The sequence below is a fragment of the Trichosurus vulpecula genome, chromosome 3, assembly GCF_011100635.1.
Source record: "Trichosurus vulpecula isolate mTriVul1 chromosome 3, mTriVul1.pri, whole genome shotgun sequence".
NCBI lineage: Eukaryota > Metazoa > Chordata > Mammalia > Diprotodontia > Phalangeridae > Trichosurus > Trichosurus vulpecula.
The window spans coordinates 200335288-200356512 of NC_050575.1; the positions used below are offsets into that span (position 1 = coordinate 200335288).

Sequence of the window (21225 nt, forward strand, 5' to 3'; positions counted from 1 at the left end):
CAGATGAGGAAACTGGGGCAAACAGCTAATGATTTGCCCAGGGTCCCACAGCTAGTAAATGTCTGCAGCCATATTTGAACTCAGGAAGATTATTCTTCCTGAATCCAGGCCTGGCACTGAGCCTCCTGGCTGCCCTAGGATATCTAGCTGTATTCTAGTTACCTGTCTGAGACTAGAATACAGGTCATGACTTTTTAGTCCCTTTTAGTTCCACATTCTTTCTGCTAACCCAATGTTGCCAATCTATGGTCTCTAATTTGCTTTCCAGATATAAAATACTGCATCTATGATCCATGAATTTACCTAAACCCTTTCTGAATCTGTATCTTTTCAGTCCATTTGAAGTAAAGAGTTGCTTAATTTTTCTTCTTTTATTTTTTTGGCCATTCTGTAAAGCAACACATTCTTTAATTTTTCCTATCTTTTCCAAATTTTAGGATTTTCCTTTTATAATATTCTAAGATTTCCTTAAAAAGTCTATATTCGCCTTTATCTAAGACATTAATGATTTTTGATAACTGAATCATGCATCTCTGCATTCTTTTTCTAAATGTATGGGTCTCAATCCTTTCAGTGTTTATACATACAGGAACCTTTCCACTACCCTTATGTTCCTCATATGAATCTTCCCCCTCTGGCTCATTTAAATATGCCCTTCTCTCCATTTTCTCAATTTCCACTATATTTTTCTCCAGGTATGATGACCAGAAATAGGAAGGATATACGAGGTCAGATCACCCCACTAAGTGCTGGACTTCATGCCAGTTTTTGACTCTTATAATTACAACTTCAGTTATTTCTTTCAGCATGGTTACCTTGAATATGCCCACAAAGACATTGATCTGACACTTTTTTTACCCCCTTACAAAACCACCAAAAGAGTTGGGACATGTATCTCTATCGGCTTAGCATTTTTATTATTCAAAAAGAGTTTAGGAACATTTGAAAACTTGGAGATTTCACTATGTGTTTTCTCCTCCAAACTACGTACAAAGTAAATCCAGTTCCTAGGAAATATTCTGGATAAATTCTCCACTTGGAGAGGCACTAGTTGACTCCTATTCCTTATTTTCTACGGGACAATTCCCTCACTAGGACAAAATATTTCCTAACATCTTAGTATACTGCAGTCGTATAAATATTTAACACTTTAAAAAAATACATTTGTCAGGTATATTTCTCATTTTAAAAACTACATAGCCTTAACTGTTCAGATCTTGTGTTTTATTATATATGCCACAAACTAGCCACTCTATACTTTAAAAATTCCCTTATGAATCCAGGGACAACCTCAAAAGCAAGTTGGAAGAAAAGCAAGTTATATATTATGTCCTATTATATACAATGGCTTATACTATTTGGACTTTTAACATTTCTAATAGACATTAGATAAATTTAGTAGGAAATATTCAATTACTGTTTTTAAAAAATTTGAACCTTAAAAGAAAAACTTCTTTTAGATTCAATACAATATTAGGAATTAGATGACCCTACTTGTATTTGATTCCAATACCTCATCAGAAATTTAACAACTTACTTTTAAGTAACTATTGAAGTTAATAGAAATTAATTCCGTGCCTTAGTTTCTCTATCCCCAAAATGGACAAGTTTCAACATAGGAATCAAAAAAAAAAAAAAAAAACCACGAACAGAGTAAAATACCATCGATAAAGACACAGTTTTAGATTTAAGCTAACACCTCAAAGATCCTACAAGCAAAAATTAACTACTGAAAATGAAAATAAAAATTAAAGCCAATAAGCAGACAAACAGGCTTCACTCAATAACAGTGACTGAAAGAAAAGTTAATATTGGGCTGACATCTGCAAGCAAAGCAGACAGAATTAACTACTTCTTCGTTTCTTCTTTATGAGAAAAAACTCAGTATATAATGCTTTACCTGGACGTCTGATAGTGGGATCAGGATCAAGTGTTTTCTTTAAATACTCTGTTAGAGTTTGCAAATTTGCATCACTTAGTTCCATCGTAGCAGAATCTAAAATACAGAAGAGGTTTGAGTAATTAATCAAGTAACTGTGCTATAATTTCATTAACGGAATCATAGATTCAGAACCAGAAGGAATCTTAGAAGTCAAGTCCAAACCTTTCAGTTTACAAATGGACCCCAAAAAGAGTAAGTGACTTAAGTTATAAAGGGAGAAGTGGCATATCCACATTCAAAATCCAGTCCTCTGACAAATCTATACCAGCATACCTGAACATGATATATCCTTTCTCATATGTATTAAGCTGTTATGTGTGGGATATAAGTTAATTAAGAAAGGCTTCTAGGAGGTGGACTTTAAGGTAAGAATGATTACCTTGACAGATGAAAACGAAAATAAATCAGAATAAGGAAAGGTGTGGAAAAATAGAAGCAAGAGTTGAGGAAGGAAAGAGACCAAAAAGAAATTTTATTTAAATACCAAAAGATAGAGATAGGTAGAACAGGATGACAGCATGACTATGTTGGTTTTCTCAAAGACCATGGAGAACAATCAGTAAGGAAATGTCATGTGGTAGATAAGCATCAAGTGAAAATTTTGGAAGTTGGGGGGGCAATACAAGACTAAATAGTTCTGAGGTTTATTCCCAAAATAACCAGGATATAAAATAAACTCAGATAAATCATCAGCATTTCAGCATATTATCAACAAAACTAAGAAGGAATAGAGAGAAATTCCATGTAAAATATCTGCAGAATGAACACAATATAAAAGCTATATAAATACAACTACAAAATACTGCTTATGAAAATAAAGACATACCTAAATAAATGGAAAAATGTTAACTGCTCCTGGGTAGGCTGAGTCAATGTAATAAAAACTACAACATTAATTAAATTAATTGACTTTTTCAGTGCTGTACCAATCAAACTACCAAAGGATTACTTTACAGCGCTAGGAAGAAAAAAAGCATAAAGAAATTCATCTAAAGGAACAAAAGGTCAAGAATTTCAAAGGAAATAAAGAAAACAAGAGGGAAGAAAGGAATCCTAGCAGTACCAGATCTCAAACAATACTACAAAGCAGTAATCAACAAAACAATTTGGTACTGTTTAAAAAATAGGTCAATCACTAAAACATACCAAGTACAAAAAGGCCAAGGTTTCCCACTGCATCCAGGGCCATCTCCAGTCATTCTAATCTATATCTTGCCCCTGGACCCAGATGCCTCCAGAGGAGAAAGTGAGGCTGATAACATTGCACAGCCCTTCCTCACTTAAATCCAATTTACTGACATGTCATGGCATCACCTCTCTGATGTCATGGTCCTCTTCGAGAAAGAAGGACAATCAATATTAACAACAACATTACATATAGATGCAAAGTAACATAGTAGTACAGTGTTTGATAAACCCAAAGACCCAGGCTACTGGGGTAATTGTTCATTATTTGACAAAAACTGCTGGGAAAACTAGAAAGCAGCTGGATAGAAATATCTCAAGTCTTACACTACAATAAGCTCCAAATGAGTAACACCTTAGATATAAAGGGTACCATCATAAATCAGATGAGCAAACAAGAAATTACCTCTCAGATCTATGGAGAGATTTTCATAGTAAGTTTCTCTGTCTTGTTTGCAAAAATGAATTCAAATTTATAAGAATAACTGCCATTCCCCAAATGAAAAACGGTTTAAAAATGTATACAAAAAGTTTTTTAAAGAAATTCAAGTTATCAACAGCCACAGGAAAGAAATGCACAAATTATTTATAATTAAAAAAGCTCTTAAGTTCTATCTCACAACCACCAGATTTACAAAGTTAAGAAAAAAGGAAAACCACAAATGTTGGAGGGGATATAGGAACACAGGCAGACAAATGTACAGCTTGATAATAGTCATTCTGGAAACCAATTTGGAACCATGCTTCCAAAATCACTACGATAGGATATATCCTTTGACCCAACAATAATACATCAAAGAGATCAAAAAAAGGGGAAAAGGAATGATATTTTTAAAAAAATGTTTAGAGTGGTTCTTTTTGTAGTGGCAAAGAACTGGAAACCAAGGAGATACCCATTTATTGGGGAATGGCTGAACAAATTTTGGTATATCAATGCAATTGAGTACTGCTGTATTTAATGCACTGTATTCAAATGTACTGTAGAAATTATGAAAGGGATGAGCTCAGAAAATCTTGACAACTTTTACAAATTAAGCTGAGTAATGTCTCTATAGACAAAATACTCTGAAACACTTAAAACTCTGATCAAGCAATGACCAACCATGATTCCAGAAGACTGATAATGAACCATGCTATTGACCTTCTGACAGAGAAATGATGGATTCGAGATGCAAAATAAGACATAAAATTTTAGGACATAAAAAATGTGAGAATCTGTTTTGCTCACTATGCATATTTATTACATGGGTTTTTTTTTTCTTTTAATGCATGCGATATGAAAGATAAAATGGAAATAATACATATACAAAAGCACAACTTTAATGGAGGAGTAGTGGCAAAAAGGGCAGTTAGATGGTACAGCAGATGAAAGTGCCAGGCTTCGAGTCAGGAAGATCCATTTTCCTGAGTTCAAATCTGACCTCAGATACTCTCTAGCTGTGTGACCCTGGGCAAGTCACTTCACCCTGTTTGCCTCAGTTTCCTTATCTCTAAAATGAACTAGAGAAGAAAACGGCAAACCACTCCAGTATCTTTTCCAGTTAAAAACCGAATGGAGTCACAAAGAGTCAAACACAACTGAAAAGACTGAACAACAACAAAGTGGCAAGTAAGGTGCCAGGTTATAGAGATCTTTGAATGACAAAAAAAGTTTTAGAAAAGTTAATCTGTTATAAGATAGTGGCCAGAAAGATGGCCTTGGATTCAAGGCTGGGTTCAAGTCCTACTCCTGAGAAATAATGACTACACACAATGGCTTATTTGACTCTAAGCAAATCACTTAAACTCTCTAAGTGCTTGGCAACTCTAGAAGACAACACATTGAAGAGAAGATAATGAATGACCTGCATTGCTACGTAGTTTCCTCATCTGTAATTCTCTATACCAACACAATTACAGGTTCATTCCCTATCACTAATACAACAGTGGTATATATGATAGAATCATTTGTTTGTTGTTTGTCCTTCCTTCTCAAAGAGGACCATGACATCAGGGATGTAATGTCATGACTTGCAAGTGAATTGGATTTAAGTGAGGGAGGGCTGTGTAAAGTCACCAGCCTCATTTTCTCTTCCAGAGCCATCTGGGTCCAGTGACAAGATATAGATTAGGACAGCTGGAGATGGCCCTGGATGGAGGCCTTGGCCTTTTTTATATGATAGACTAAAGGGGGAAAGAAGGCATGGAGAACCAAAGAGGATGCTAATAATCCACAAAAAAACTATGTGGCCGTATATAAAGTAAACAAGAAACAAAGCTCCCTGGAAAAGAAATTGGAATTATCCTAAAAATGTTAGTAAACCATATCTAACTTTTAACCCAGGAACAGAAATATTTATAGCAGAATTTTTTTGTGGTTGCTAGGAACTGGAAGTAAAGCAGGTACCCAATGATGGGGAAATGAGTGAATAAATTGTATGTAAATCTAGTGGTCAGTCAATCGACAAGCATTTATTATTATGTGCCAGGCATGGTGTTAAAGTACTAGAGATATAAAGAAAGGCAAAAATAGTCCTTCCCCACAGGGACCTAGTAGCATTCTAATGGGGGAGACATGCAAATAATAATTAGGTACATAGAATAAATATAGAGTAGATGTAAGGTAATCTCAAAGAGGAAGGCACTAATAACTAGGAGGGTCCAGAAAGGCCTTCTGCAGAAGATGAGACTTGAAGGAAGGTAGAGACACAAAGAGGTAGAGGTAAGGGACAGAATATTCCAGGTATGGTAGATAGCAAGTACGAAATCACAAAGATGGTAGATGTGCAAGTATTAAGAAGTGCAAGTATTGGCCAGTGTAGCCAAACTGTAGAGAGCATGGAGCAGAATCAAGTATATTAAGACTCCTATGAACTGGTACAGAGGAGAGTTGCAACAAGAGAAGTATATATGCAATAAATCCAGCACCATAAAGAAAAGCAACTTTGAAAGACTTAAGAACCCTTATCAATACAAACACCTTGATTTCTGGAGAAGAGATGAACTGTAGGTGTAGAATGAGACATAAAATTTCAGGCACAACTAATACAAGACAAATTTATTTTGCTCAACTATTCTCATTTGATACATGATCGCTTTCATTTGGGAAAGCCATTTCGGGGAAGCATGAGAGGTCATAAGGATGCAAAAAAAAAGTATCAATGAAATATTTTCACAGAACAGAACACAAAACAGAAAGCCCAAAACAGGGCAATGCTGGCACTATTTCACTAAATTTAACATTCAAAAAGAAGACACAGAAAGACACAAAAAAAAAAAAATCAAGGAAAGGACAAATCAATGTTTCTCCAAAGTAGCCCTTCCCAATTCAAGGCACAAAATCTTCTAGGAGCCACCTTAGTTAAATGTTACTCTTTCTATTAGCCATTTATGGTACTTCTAAAAAACTTTATAGTTTCAATAAGCAAACAAAATTTTCACTCTATCAGGCAGATTTCATAGATTCTACTTTACTCATTTTGACTTAAGATATATTCGGTCTTTTTTCTTCTTTTACATACATAATAAAGTGCTTTGGAATCCTTATTTATAGAAAAGATATACGATAGGCTTTTCTTTCTGATTTCTATTTTCTCATCACTTTTTCCATGCTGATATGCTGAATTTGTAGTGAAATAGCTTTAAAGTTTCTACATTATTAAGTGTTTGGGTTTCTGTCCTTGCTGTTCCTTAGGTGGGTCATTTCATCTCTGATCTCAGTGCCTTTGCACAAAGTTCCCCTTCCTGGAATCTACTTACTCCTTACCTCCAGTTCTTAAAGTTCTTAATTTCCTTTTCAAATTTCAGCCCTCCTACGAGAAGTTTTTCCTTACCTCTCCCCAGCCCCAGATGAGTGCCTCTTAACAAAAAGAAAAACAATGCCATCCCCTGCAAAAAACCCCAATTCCTGTCAGTTGTGCTGGAACACTTGTTTTAAAAACAGAAATTTGGGAAACAACTTGAATGTTACTCAAACGTCACTTTTGCTTACACACAATTTTGTCTATGAGTGGTAAGGTGCCATATTTACTGTATATCTTCTGGTGCAGAAGAAACTGTGAACAGTCTGAACTCATACATTTCACTTCCACCGCCACCTTGTGCTATAATCCCAGCCCCAGATTCTGGCACTCTATCTCTACCCCTTGACTTGATAAAGTTTTTGAATGCTGTGCTCCTAACCTCATTGTTCCCATAAACCCTGCAATTTTCACTATGTGATTTTTAGGAATGTATAAGTTAAGTTATAGATGACGTGCCTGTTTTTATTTTGTACATACTTAATATGGATACATATTGTTTCCCCTATAGAATGCAAGCTCGTAAGGGCAAAAGTTTTTGCTTTTTCTCTTTCTATCTCTACCTTTTAACACAGAGTAAGTGCTTAATAAATATTTATTGATTTTCAGAAGTAAAAATGTTCTAACTGCTGAGCTACTGGCCACAGATTTGCTTTTCTCATTGAAATACCTTGGTTCCTTTAGCCTTATTTCAGATCTTAATTTTTGAATTCTACTACCATTTTCATAACAATAACAGAAGGTTGGCACTACCATCATCATCAAGTCCAGAGTAAGAAAAGAGGTTGGAAGAATAAGCAAACAAAAACAGAATTCTATCATAAAAAGTAATTATGGTGACAAGGATGTTCGAGACATAAACCCAGAAGAAAATGGCTCCAAAACATCTACAAGTAAATCCTCAAACAAAAACATAGAATGAGCTGAAATTCAAGTAAAAAACCTTGGAAGGAAGCAAGAACTTTGGTTTTTGTTTTACTTTGTTTTTAAAGAATAAAAATGTTTTTATAAATGAGACAGGAACACTAAAGGAAAAAATTAGAAAAGAACTGAGAGCTATGGAAGATAAAATCAGAAAGAGATTTAAAAACTAACCTTGCCCCAAGCAACCAATGCCCCTGAAAACTAGAATGGATCAAAAAGAAGTTAATGACTTCATTACAGACAACAAAAAATACTAAAGCAAAAAGATTGAAAAAAAAAAATAGAAGAAAATGTAAGGTATTCTCATAGCAAAAACAACACACCTAGAAAACAGACTGAGAAGAAAAAAATTAATAATCATTGGACTACCTGGAAGCCAAGACATAAAAAAGGGCCTAGACATTGTATTTCAAGATACTACAAAAGAAAATTACCCAAAGCTCTTAGAACCCGATGACAAAGTACAAAGAGGAAGAATCCACTGGTCACCTCCTGAAACACCAAAATAAAAACTCCCAGAAATATTATAGCCAAAATCTAGAGCTTCCAAGTCAAAGTGAAAATAATGTAAAAGTAGAATTCAAGTGCTGAGGAACCACAGTAAGGCTCACACGATTTAGCAGCCATCACTACAAAGAAGTGGAGAGGTTGGAATACAATTTTCCAGAAAGCAAAGGATATAGGCTTAGAACCAAGAATAACTTACCTAGGAAAATGAAAGTATAATCCTACAGGGGGGAAAAGCAAACCTTTAATAAAACAGAGGACTTCCAAGCATTTCTGATACAAAGACTTGAGCCATGGAGAAACTAACAAATTCAAACATAGGAGTCACAAGAAACATAAAAACATAAACATGAACACTCTTAAGGGCCTAGCTTACATTCTAACTTGAGGGAGGTGATGTATGTGGTCCCCTCCGAACCCTATTATCATTAGGGGTCACAGAAGGAATCTAACTAGACAGAAGGTCTGAAAGTGATTCTTTTATGTCTTGATGACCTTAGAAGAATGGAAAATGGAGAGGATAGGAATACATGGGAGGTGAGGGTTGAAGAGAATGGTGGTGACTGTGGTGGTGGTAAAAATAATAGTGGTAGTGGTGGTGGTAGTAGTAATAGTGGTAATGGTGGTGCAAGCAGCAATTGGTAGCAGTAGTAGCAGCAGCAGCAGCAGTAATGATAGCTAACATTTATATAGTGCCTACTATGTACTTCAAACTTTGCTAATTAATTCACAAATATTATCTCATTTGATCCTCACAAGAACCCTGGGAGGTAGGTGTTATTGTTAGGAAAAATCATCTCACATAAACACTGCGCGCAAGCACTCTATACAAACAAGAAACAGAGGTGAAGGGAAGGGCCAACATCTGAACTTCACTCTCATCTGAAATGATCAAAGGAGAAAATAAATACACACATACACACTGAGTTGGATAAAGAATAACATTTCACTCAACAGAGAAATAGGAGGAAAAGGAGAGAAGGGAAATGGGGGAATTGAGAGGCTACATCGGGGGAAAATGTAGAGAATATAAAACAGGCCTCCGCAATGGACTGCCTGCGAGCTGCTTTGGCAGGTCCCTGCCCACATGACACATGTTGTGAAGGCCTGAACTAGAGTAAGGGAAGAATTAGTTCTAAACAAAACCAACACTAAGGATGTACAAAAATATTTATAACTCTTTTTTGGTGGCAAACAATTGAAAAGTGAGAGGATGCTCATCAATTGGGCTGAACAAGTTATGGTATGTAAATGTGATGAGATAATTGTGCTGAAAGAAATGATGATGAGGATGGTTTGAGAGATCTTATGAACCGATAAAATAAAGACAGTAGAACCAGAAGAATAATTTGTATAAAGCCAACAATATTATAGAATCAAACAACTTTGAAAGACTTAGGAACTCTAATGGGCATAAAGACCAACTACAATTCCAGATTACTTGTGACAAAACATGCTACTCACCTCCTGATGAAGTAAAAGACTTAGGAGTGCATGAAGAATGAGATATACTGTGGGTTTGGTTGGGGGTTGGTTTTTTGGTTTGTTTTTTTTGGATATAGCCAATGTGGAAATTTGTTTTCCTTGACTATATGTTTGTAACAGGGATTTTGTTTTTCTTTTTCACTCAGTGGGGACTGGGGGTGAGGGGTGAGGGGGAGAGAGAGAAAGAGAGAGAAAATGTACTTTTGTTAATTTTTTTTTAAATTTTTTTTTTAAGTTTAAAGGGAATAAAGCTTTGTTGATAAAGGGAGGATACTCACTGATGAAACCATGAGTACATGAAGTAATCAAATACCCAGATAAGGGTCTCTGTCCTTTGAGTTATAATTATATTAATGCTACCTTACAATTGTACAGCATTTTTTTCTTATTGCTTTCACCTCTATTATCTTCAATTTTATTATTATTATCAGCAGCCCTAAGAGGTAGTCAGACACATGATCAAAACAGGAAATAAAATAGGCAATATTTTAGAATACGGATGCTGTAAAAACTGATCAAGTTCTTTTTTAGTGATCAATGACTGTGAAGTAAGTTTTATTAAATTATTTTATTTATTTTTAGTTTTCAATATTCATTTCCACAAGATGGCATGCATTCTGATTACCCCTTCCCCTAGTGTGCCCTCCCTTCTATCCCTTCCCCCCCTACTTTCTTATAGGGCAAGATAGATTTCCTTTTTTTTATTTTTGCAAGAGGGAAGGCAGGGCAATTGGGGTTAAGTGACTTGCCCAAGGTCACAGCTAGTAAACATGTCAAGTGTCTGAGGCCGGATTTGAACTCAGGTGCTCCTGACTCCAGGGCAGTGCCCTGTTTTTAAAACTCTGAGCTCCAAATTCTCTTTTTCCCTCCCCACCCACCCTCATTGAGAAGGCAAGCAATTCAATATAGGTTATACATGTGTAGTTATGCAAAACACTTCCATAACAGTCTCACTGCAAAAGACTAACTATACTTCCCTCCCTCCTATCTTGCGCCCCATTTATTCTATTCTCTCCTCTGACCCTGTCCCTTTTCAAAAGTGTTAGCTTCTATCCCCTCCCCCAATCTGTCCTCCCTTCTATCATCCTCCTACCCTCTATCCCCTTTCCTCCTACTTTCCTGTAGGGTAAGATACCCAATTGAATGTGTATGTTATTCCCTCCTTAAGCCAAATCTGATGAGAGTAAGGTTCACTAATTCTCTCTCACCTCCTCCCTCTTCCCCTCCATCGTAAAAGCTTTTTCCTTTCCTCTTTTTTGTAAGATAATCTACCCCATTCTATCTCTCCCTTTCTCCTTCTCCCAATATATTCCTCTCACCCTTTAATTTTATTTTTTAGATATCATCCCTTCATATTCAACTCACCCTGTGCCCTCTGTCTACATAGATGGATGGACGGATGGATGGATGGATGTATTCCCTCCAACTACCCTAATACTGTGAATGGTCTTATGAGTTACAAATATCATCTTTCCACGTAGGAATGTAAACAGTTCAACTTTAATATGTCCCTTATGATTACTCTTTCTCGTTTACCTTTTCATGCTTCTCTAGATTCTTGTATTTGAAAGTTAAATTTTCTATTCAGCTCTGGTCTTTTCATCAAGAATGCTTGAAAGTCCTCTATTTCACTGAAAGTCAATTTTTTGCCCTGAAGTATACTCAGTTTTGCTGGGTAGGTGATGCTTGGTTTTAATCCTAGCTCCTTTGACCTCCAGAATATCATATTCTAAACCCTTCGATCCCTTAATGTAGAAGCTGCTAGATCTTGTGTTGTCCTCAGTGTGGCTCCATGACACTTGAATTGTTTCTTTCTGGCTGCTTGCAGTATTTTCTCCTTGACTTGGGAACTCTGGAATTTGGCTACAATATTCCTAGTTTTCCTTTTAGAATTTCTTTCAAGAGGCAATTAGTGGATTCTTTCCATTTCTATTTTACCCTCTGGTTCTAGAATATCAGTACAGTTTTCCTTGATAATTTCTTGAAAGATGATGTCTAGGCTCTTTTTTTGATCATGCCTTCCAGGTAATCCAATAATTTTTAAATTATCTCTCCTGGATCTATTTTCCAGGTCAGTGGTTTTTGCAATGAGGTATTTCACACTGTCTTCTAGTTTTTCATTCTTTTGGTTCTGTTTTATAATTTCTTTATTTCTCATATAGTCATTAGCTTCCATTTGCTCCATTCTAATTTTTAAGGAATTATTTTCTTCCGTAAACTTTTGGACCTCCTTTCCCATTTGGCCAATTCTGCTTTTTAAGGCATTCTTCTCCTCATTGTCTTTTTGGAACTCTTTTGCCATTTGGGTTAGTCTATTTTTTAAAGTGTTATTTTCTTCAGTATTTTTTGGGTTCTCCTTTAGCAAGCTGTTGACTCATTTTTCATGATTTTCTTGCATTACTCTCATTTCTCCTCCTAATTTTTACTCTACTTCTCTTACTTGATTTTCAAAATCCTTTTTGAGCTCTTCCATGGCCTACTACCAATTCATATTTTTCTTGGAGGCTTTTGATATAGGAGCTTTGACTGTTGTCTTCTTGTGGTGGTATGTTTTGATCTTCTCTGTCACCAAAGTAAGATTCTACAGTCCGAGTTTTTACACTGTCTGTTCATTTTCCCAGCCAACTCCTTGATTTTCTTACTCTTTGTTAAGGTAGGACTCTGCTTCCAGTGGGTAGAGTGTCCTGTCCCAAACTTCAGGAGTTTTGTGCAGCTGTTTTCAGAGATACTTCTAGGGGTCTGTAAATTTTCAGTTCTTCCAAGGTGGCATGATCCAAGAAGAGGTGTTTACTCCTCTCCTGGCCTGTGCTCTGGTCTGTGAGTGACCACAAGCACCGTTTTCTGCCTTGGAACTGTGAGGAGCATTCCCTCTCCACAGCCTCCACAAGCTCTGCCACACTAGCACTCCTCCTTGTCCCAGGACAGCCACCCAGATCCAAGCAGGGTAAAACATGAGAATCCTGGCTCAGCACCAGCAAAGAGATCCCTGCAATCCCCTTCTGATCAGCTACTCAATCCCCCCACCATCTGTGGGGCAGGAGCTGGGGCTGGACCACACTCTTCTCTCACCCAGGTTTGAGGGAGTTTGCCACTGACCTATGTTGTCTTTGGCATTTGTGGGTTGAGAAGTCTGGAAACCACCACAGCTACCAGTGATTCAGTCCCCTGAGGCCTGCTCCAGCCCCGTCTGTGCTGACACGGCCCACCCACACTGGGTTGTGCTCCTCTCTCAGCCTGGTACAATTAACTTTCCTGTCCACCTTCCAGCCTGTCTTTGGCTGGAAATTTGTTTCACTCTCTCATTTTGTGGGTTCTACAGCTCTAGAATTTGTTTAGAGTCATTTTTTACAGGTGTTTGGAAGGGTTTGGGGGAGAGCCCAAGCAAGTCCCTGCTTTTACTCCACCATCTTGGCTTCCCCTCTCCCCAAAAAGTGAGTTTTTATAAGCTCTAAAGCATATGGTCATTTATCATACAGAAACTATACTCCTTTAACATTCATGTTCATAATGTCATACTGTCTTAGAGCTGAAATGAACCTGAGAAATGATCCAATCCAACACCTGCATTCAACAAATGAGGGCCACGAAGTACAGGGGAAGGAATAGGTCCTAGCTAACATCACAAAGCCAGTGCTAGGAAAGATAAGACCAGAACCCAAGTCTTCTTACTTCCAATCCAGGATTCTTTCTAACATCACCTTAAAAGCAATCTCTCTACATATTTTTCATGGTATCAAAGAATTTACTTATATTTGTTCAAAAACTAGCAACTCATCAAAAGTTCTACAGAATCCTTTGGTAGTGACAAACTAAAGCAGGTAGGAACCTGGATTCCATGGAGGTTCTCTGCCCTGCCAAAGTGGTTCTAGGCCTGAAAAATCTTGAGACTCTCTCTTCTGGACGAAGTGAAAAAGATTTATTTTTGCAGAATATTTAAATTAATCCACTAATTAACACGTATTTCTTAGGTGCTTTGCCAAGGCAAAAACTGAAGTTCTTGTCCTCAAGAGGTTTACTTTCTATTAGAGGACACAATATACACATATATAAACATACACAAAATAAATACCAGGTAAGTGGGAAGGTACATGGGACTAACAATTGGGGAGATGAGGAAAGCTTCCATGTAGAATGTGGTACTTGAGCAAAATCTTGAAGGGAACCAAACCAAGAGGTGGAAATAATAGTGAATTCCAGGCATGGAAGATCACTAGTACAATGGTATGTAGATAAGAGATGGAATGTTAGGTGTGAGGAACACAAAGGAATTCAGTTGTATCACATGATGAGGGGAAGACAATAATACATACTAAGGCTAGAAAGGTAAGGTGGGGTCTGTTTGTGAAGGGCTTTAAATGCCAGAGAAATTTGTATTAGATCCTAGAAGCAATAGGGAGTCATTGGAGCTTATTAAGTGGGGAAGTGACAAGGTCAGATCTATGCCTTAGGAATTTCCCTTCAGTGGCCATGTGGAGAATGGAAAGGAAGAGAGATCTGAGGTGGGGCAAACAATTAGGAGGCTATAATCATATGCTAGGAAAGAGTGAAGAGTACCAAAACTATTCAAGGGATGAGTGAGTGGTGATAAAAGGATAGAAGCAAGAGACATGGAGGTAGAAATGAAGAAAACTGGTAAATAGCTGGCTACGTGGGGTGAAAGAAAATGAGAAGTCCAGCATAATACTCAGGTTGTGACTGTGGGAGACTGGAAGAAGGGTGATGCCTTTACACCACTGCCAAGGAACTTCCTGTGCTTCAGCCTGGCACTTTCAAAGTTTTTAACAATTTAATTTCATGGACCATGCAGCATCAAATCAGTGTTAGCATAAGTACCTAAGACTGTGGAAGGAACAAACAAAGGCTCTAGGCAATGTTAGTGAAACTAACCATACAGAAGAATTTCACAGAGGGAACCTGATAAATTTTTGGGAGGTGAAACTTCCTGGATTTATGATGTTTAAAATTAGGGGAAAGAAAGTAGAAAATCCTCTCCACTTACCCTCTCATCTAGTCCTACAAGTGGACCCTTAAAAGGACCATTGTGATAGGAGACAGGGTTAGACCTTGGTGTGCCAAAAAACTGTTTTTGGATTTACTCTTATGTTTAATAGATATAGCTACTATACACCTATGGTTCTAGTCTCATCATGTCTGTCTCTGAATTCAGAGGAACATGGGAAGACTTACAGGAACTGATGCAGAGGGGATTAAGCAGAACCAGGAAAACTATATAACACAATAGCTACAAAAACAAAAATGGAAAGAATAACAGAAACAAACTGAACACCATAATTATAATGACCAAATCTGTCCATAAAAACGAGATGAGAAAATGTACCTCCCTCTCTTTGCAGTGGTAAGGGAATATGGGCATGGAATACTTCCCAAACTGTCAGACTTGGCTGAGATGTCAGTTTTGCTGAAATGCTTTTTTTCCCTTCTCTTTTTGTTACAAGTGATTGCTCACTGGGTAGGGAAAGGGGTGTGTGTGTGTGTGTATTATATACATATATACAAAAATGAAAGCAATGTTAAAAACAAAAGATATCAGTAAAAATTAAACATTTTTAAAGAAAAAGAACTTCCCAAAATCTAACAGGACTATCTTTATAAGAAGCAGTAAAATGGGTTTCAGTGCTATTTTTTACATAATTATTATTTAACACTACATGATATACCTAATACACTTGATTTATCTCACAAGAAAGACTGTCCTCTAGACAGTCTAAATGACATGGCATTTAATCGAAATATGATTAAATGAGATAACCTATGTGAAGGTAGTTTGAAAACTCTAAGGCACTCATACAAACATATTTATGACACTTGAAATCAGAAACATTTTTAATCTATCAATCTTAGGTTTAAAGCAAAGGTAGAACCAGAAAAAACAATAACAAACTTATCAGGAAGAATAAAAGTTTAAGAATTTCAAGGGAAATAATAAAATCAATAAATATTTATGAAGCACCGATTGAGTATCAGTATGAGAAATAAGGAAGGAAACACTTAGCATATTTACAGATACAGAGGTTCATGACCAAAGGAGAATCACAGAAGATATAAAATGGACAATTTTGATTACCTAAAACTGAAAAGATCTTGCACTTGTAAAATTAATAGTCAGAATTAGAAAAGAAACAATTAACTGGGAAAAATCTTTATCATAGGTTTATCTATTGGTCAGCAAGAATTTAGTAAGCATTTACTGTGTACCAGGCACTGTACTAAATGTTGGGAACACAAATATAAGTGAAAAGAAAGGCAGTCCCTATCCTCAAGGAGCTCACACTGTAACAGGGAATGCTGAAAGAAAGGGAAAGGCATGAAAGGTATCTGAAAGGAGGTGGGAGGAGAGCTGGTATTTAAGATATTTGAGTCAAAGATATAAGAATAATTATCATTACCCAATAGATAAATGGCTAAAGGCTAGGAACCAAGAGTTCTCAAAACAATAAATTAAACTATCAACAGCCATATGAAAAAAATGCTCCAAATCACTGATAGTTAGAGAAATGAAAATTAAAATAACTCTGAAGTTCCAGCTTCCAACCATCAGATTGGCAAAAAAAAAAAAAATGCACAAAAAAGATAAATGACAATTTTTTAAGAGGCTGAGAAAAAATAAACACAATAATCCAAAGTTGACAAACTGTGAATTGATCTAGCCACTCTGGAAAGTAATTTGGAACTATACACCAAAATTCACTGAAACTATGCCCTTTGACCCAACAATAACACTACGGGGAATAAAGCCCCAAAGAGTTCAAAGAAAGAGGAAAAGGTCCATTTGCACAAAAATGTTAATAGCAGTTCTTTCGGTAGTGGCAAATAAATCAGAAACTAAAGAAAAGAGCATCAATAGGGGAATGGATGAACAGATTATGTTATATGAACGTGATGGAATATTATTGCTCTACAAGAAATGATGAAAAGGAGAATTCCAGACAAACCTGGGAAGACTTGTATAAACAGATGCAGAGCGGACGTGAACAGAACAAGGAGAACAATTTATACAGTAACAAAAACATTGTAAAGAAAAACAACTAAGAAAAAATTAAGAAGTCTGATCTAAGCAATGATTAACTTCAATTCCAAAGGACTTTTTGATGAAACATGCTACTCACGCTCTGACAGTAACAGGATGAATTCTCAGCACAGAATGAGATATGTTTTTAGACATGGCTAATGTTGGGATTTGTTTTATATAATGATGCAGATTTGATTTCTAAAATAAAGGTTTTCTTTCTTTCAATGGGGGGGGCACCTAGGAGGAGGTGAGAGGAAGGTAAATTAGATTATCAATACCCAAAATGGAAAATGAAAAAGAAAGAAAAAGGGTCATGAAGTTTTTTCAATGCATAAAAAGGGATAAAAGGAAGATCAGTAGCAAACATAGACAAACAGGATTGTTTTGAAAATAATATGTTGGGCAGTTTTCAGATGAATAAATCAAAGCTATAGTCAGATGAAGAAATGCTCTAAATCACTACTGAGTAGAGAGATGCAAATTAAAACAACTCTGAGGTACCACCTCACACCTATCAGATTGGCTAATATGACAGAAAAGGAAAATGATAAAGGTTGGGGAAAATGTGGGAAAACTGGGACACTAACGGATTGTTGGCAGAGTTGTGAACTGAACCAACCATTGTGGAGAGCAATTTGGAACTATGCCCAAAGAGCAATCAAACTGGGCATACCCTTTGATCCAGCAATACCACTACTAGGTCTGTATCCCAAAGAGATTATAAAAAAGGGAAAAGGACCTACACGTACAAAAATATTTATAGCAGCTCTTTTTGTGGTGGCAAATAACTGGAAACTGAGGGGATGTCCATCAATTGGGGAATGGCTGAACAAGCTGTGGTAAATGAATGTAATGGAATACTATTGTGCTGCAAGAAATGATGAGCAGGCAGATTTCAGAAAAACTTGGACTTACATGCACTGATGATGCTAAGTGAAGTGAACAGAACGAGAAGAACACTATACACAGTAACACTACAATTAAAATTGACTTAGCTCTTCTCAGCAATACAATGATCCAAGAGAATTCCAAGACTCATGATGGAAAATACCATCCACATCCAAAAAAGGAACTGATGAAGCCTGAATACAGAATGAAGCATACTATTTTCACTTTATTTTTTGTATTTTTTTGCTTTTGTTCTTTGTTTTTTCTTCTTTTACAACATGACTAATACAGAAATATGTTTTACATGAGTGCACATATATAACCTACATCAAATTGCTTAGTGTCTTAGGGAAGAGAGAGGGAACATAAGGAGAGAGAAAAATTTGGAATTCAAAATCTTATAAAAAAAATGAACGTTAAAAATTGTTTTTACATGTAATTGGAAAAAATAAAATACTATTTTAAAAAAGAAAATAATAGGCTGAATTTGCTGTATCATACTTAAAGGGAGAAGAATGGGTTCATGGTGCTGATTCTCAGTATTTTTAATGGCTTTTTTTCCTTTTTTAATGCTTTGTATGTGGAAATATTCACGTTACTTGGCAATTGATAAATTGAAGATAAAACAAAGAGTAACAACAATAAAACAATAAAAACTAAATGTGGAGAAATTATAATGACCTCAAGGAAAAATCTGATAAGGCACCTCATCCCACTTCTCTTTGCAGAAGTGAAAGGATATGTTATAGAATACTATATATGTCAGGGCTTTTCAAATCTTCGTTAGCTTTGCTAAACTATCATCCTCCCCTTTTTTCTATTGTAAAAGATGGCTCTCTACACAGGGAGAGGAGGGACACAGTGAGAAAAATGTGATTTAAAACCAAAATATACCATACTTTGACCTAGAGATCTCAATGACCAAGAATGTCAAAGATAGGAAGATCTCATATATACCAAAATATTTACAGCAGCATTTTTTTGTAGTAGCAAAAAACTAGAAACAAAGGAAATGCACATAGACTGGAGAAATTGATAAATTATAATACACAAATGTAAAAGAATGTAAAAACACAAAAGTATGGGAATTTATGTGAAATGATGAAAAGTTAAATAAGCACAACCATTTACCTGCAAAAATGTAATGAAAAGAAAAAAATAAAATGAAGGCCGCCAGCTCAGGTCCCCAATTAATGGGAAAATATATTTCCCTCCCTTCACTGGAGAGATGGTTGATTAATTTTACAGGACTGTGGTATTTTTTTCCCCTATTCTAGTGGGAAGGGATATTTGGGGATAAGAGTAAAAATATCAATAAAAATTGTATAAAAAGAAAAAAAGATTTAGTATCACCATGCTTTCCCCTCACACTGAACTTTTCAGGAAAGCACTGAAGTCAAGTCAAATCCATCAAGGACTCATTGGATTTTGAGCCTCTAGGCACCAAGGGTACTAGATTCCCTGGAATTCCCAGGACTCAGAGATCAGAAGTATTTGCTCCAAGTGCAATATCTTATAGGCATGCCCAATCCCCACCACCCAGAGATGAAGCTACAGGTATTGAAAATAAGTTCAGTTCTCAATACGAGGTATTCACTGATCAGGATGACAAGAAAGGTATCTGGGCATCTGCTGATTCCATTTACCTGCCAACTACAATCCCTAGCCCTCCACTGTTTGGGGCAACAAAGGCATGGAATCAAGTCCCTAACTCCAGGACACTATGTTCAGTCAACATAAGTTCTTCCCTATTCTACAGATGGAATATTTCCACTTCAAGCTCCCCTTACCATATCTGAGTTGATGGCTTCCTACACAAAAATCCCTTTTCCTTGTTCTTATCTATTGTCTTTCTGTTGAATTGTGTCCTTTATCATTAACAAATTCCATCACAGATCTCTTCATCTCACATTCTATCTTATAGTGGAGACCGCAGAAACTTGGCTCCTTCCAAAAGATAATCCCTGACTACTCTCAGTACTTAATATTCTTCTCATGCCCCACAACACACAAAGAGGAATACAGGCATACTTCTTTCCTCTCACTGCCATTTCTATGCCTTTTCTTTCCCATCAAAAATTTGTTTTCCTTTGACTTTCACCCCATCCATCTATATTATTTATTTAGTTCAGGTATAGTCTGTATAGTCTCAAGTTCAGTTCCAAGCTCACAGTCTTCCTCTTCATCTCAACCCTTGTCCAAATATTCTGGGACTTCAATATATAAACTGTCCCCTCAAACACAGTCAATCAACATAGTAAATGTTGATCATAAATCAAACATAGTAAATCAACACCCCCAAATCTTATGACCTCTAACTTAACTCTACTTCAGCCACCCAAAGGGATAGTCACATCTTAGATTTACCTATCATACATAACTATACTAGTTTCAGAATCTTAAACTCTGAAATTCCTCTCTGTTCATTACTGCCTATCTCTACTTCACCCAGACCTATTTCTTGTCCTTATTATTGTGCCTTTAGTCCCTCCCTAACTCCTTGTTTTCTCAATATATCACCCCAGCACTAGCCTCACTTTCCTCTTTCAAGTCAGGCTTGGCCCTAGCAATTCAATTTGACCGATTTGACCAATTGAAATTGATACTAGCCTCCTAATGACACATTTATGCCTTGCCAAAACCCAACTCTTCATTATATTCCCAAAGCTCAACTTCTTTGTACCTACTCAAGGAGTACCAATCATGACAACTAGGTCCATTACATATTAAAGTTCTCTAATCTCGACTAAGCCCATCCGGCTGTATGGCAGTCCTTTTATTCTTTCCTAATTCTCTGTTACACCACCTGAAATGGTGTTCCCTATGCTCCTCCCCTTCAAAAGAAGAGCTCTCATTCTACTTTACTGAGAAAATAGAAACTATCCTTTGTCCTCTGCATTGCATCTTAAAATGACTGCAGAAAGTCCTGTTCTCATTTCTTCTGCTGTCTTTAAGAAAAATATAGCCATTGTCTTTGCCAAGGCCCAACCTTCTACTTTTGCCCTGGGATATCATCCTTCTGGTCTCTGGTTCCTGGACTAGTACCCTTACCCATTTTTTCATCTTCCATCATTTTCTAGTCTTCCTTATCCAGTTCAGCCTCTGCTTCTCAAAAACACCAAACAGATCATTTCACTTTTATCTTTGTATCCACAGCATATAGGCTTTTTAAAATAAATGACTGCTAAATTAAATGACTAAGTCTCTATCCTTGAAAAAAAACTTTACTTGACTCTGCCACTTCTTAAATTGCCCTGTATCTCTCCTCCCTTTCACAGCAAAACTTCTAGAAAAAGTTATCTACATTTACTTTCTCCCATCTCCTCACCTCTTTTCAACCCCTTCCAACCTGGCTTTTGATTTAGCAATTTTCCTGAAACCCTATCTTGAAGGTCTTCAAGAATCATTAATTGATGAATCCAATGGCTACTTCTCAGCAGCCACGGACACTGCCAAACGCTCCTCTTCCTGTATATAGTCCTTCT

At 36.5% G+C, this 21225-nt stretch overlaps 1 protein-coding gene across 1 annotated transcript in view; it reads right to left on the reverse strand.

Moving 5' to 3' along the window:
- CSE1L (chromosome segregation 1 like) overlaps window positions 1–21225 on the reverse strand; it is a 67972-nt gene that overhangs the window by 42777 nt on the left and 3970 nt on the right. The window contains exon 2 of the mRNA XM_036748985.1: window positions 1901–1996. Within this exon, the coding sequence (XP_036604880.1) occupies window positions 1901–1985 (85 nt within the window). The 5' untranslated portion in view covers window positions 1986–1996. The remainder of the gene's footprint in view (window positions 1–1900; window positions 1997–21225) is intronic.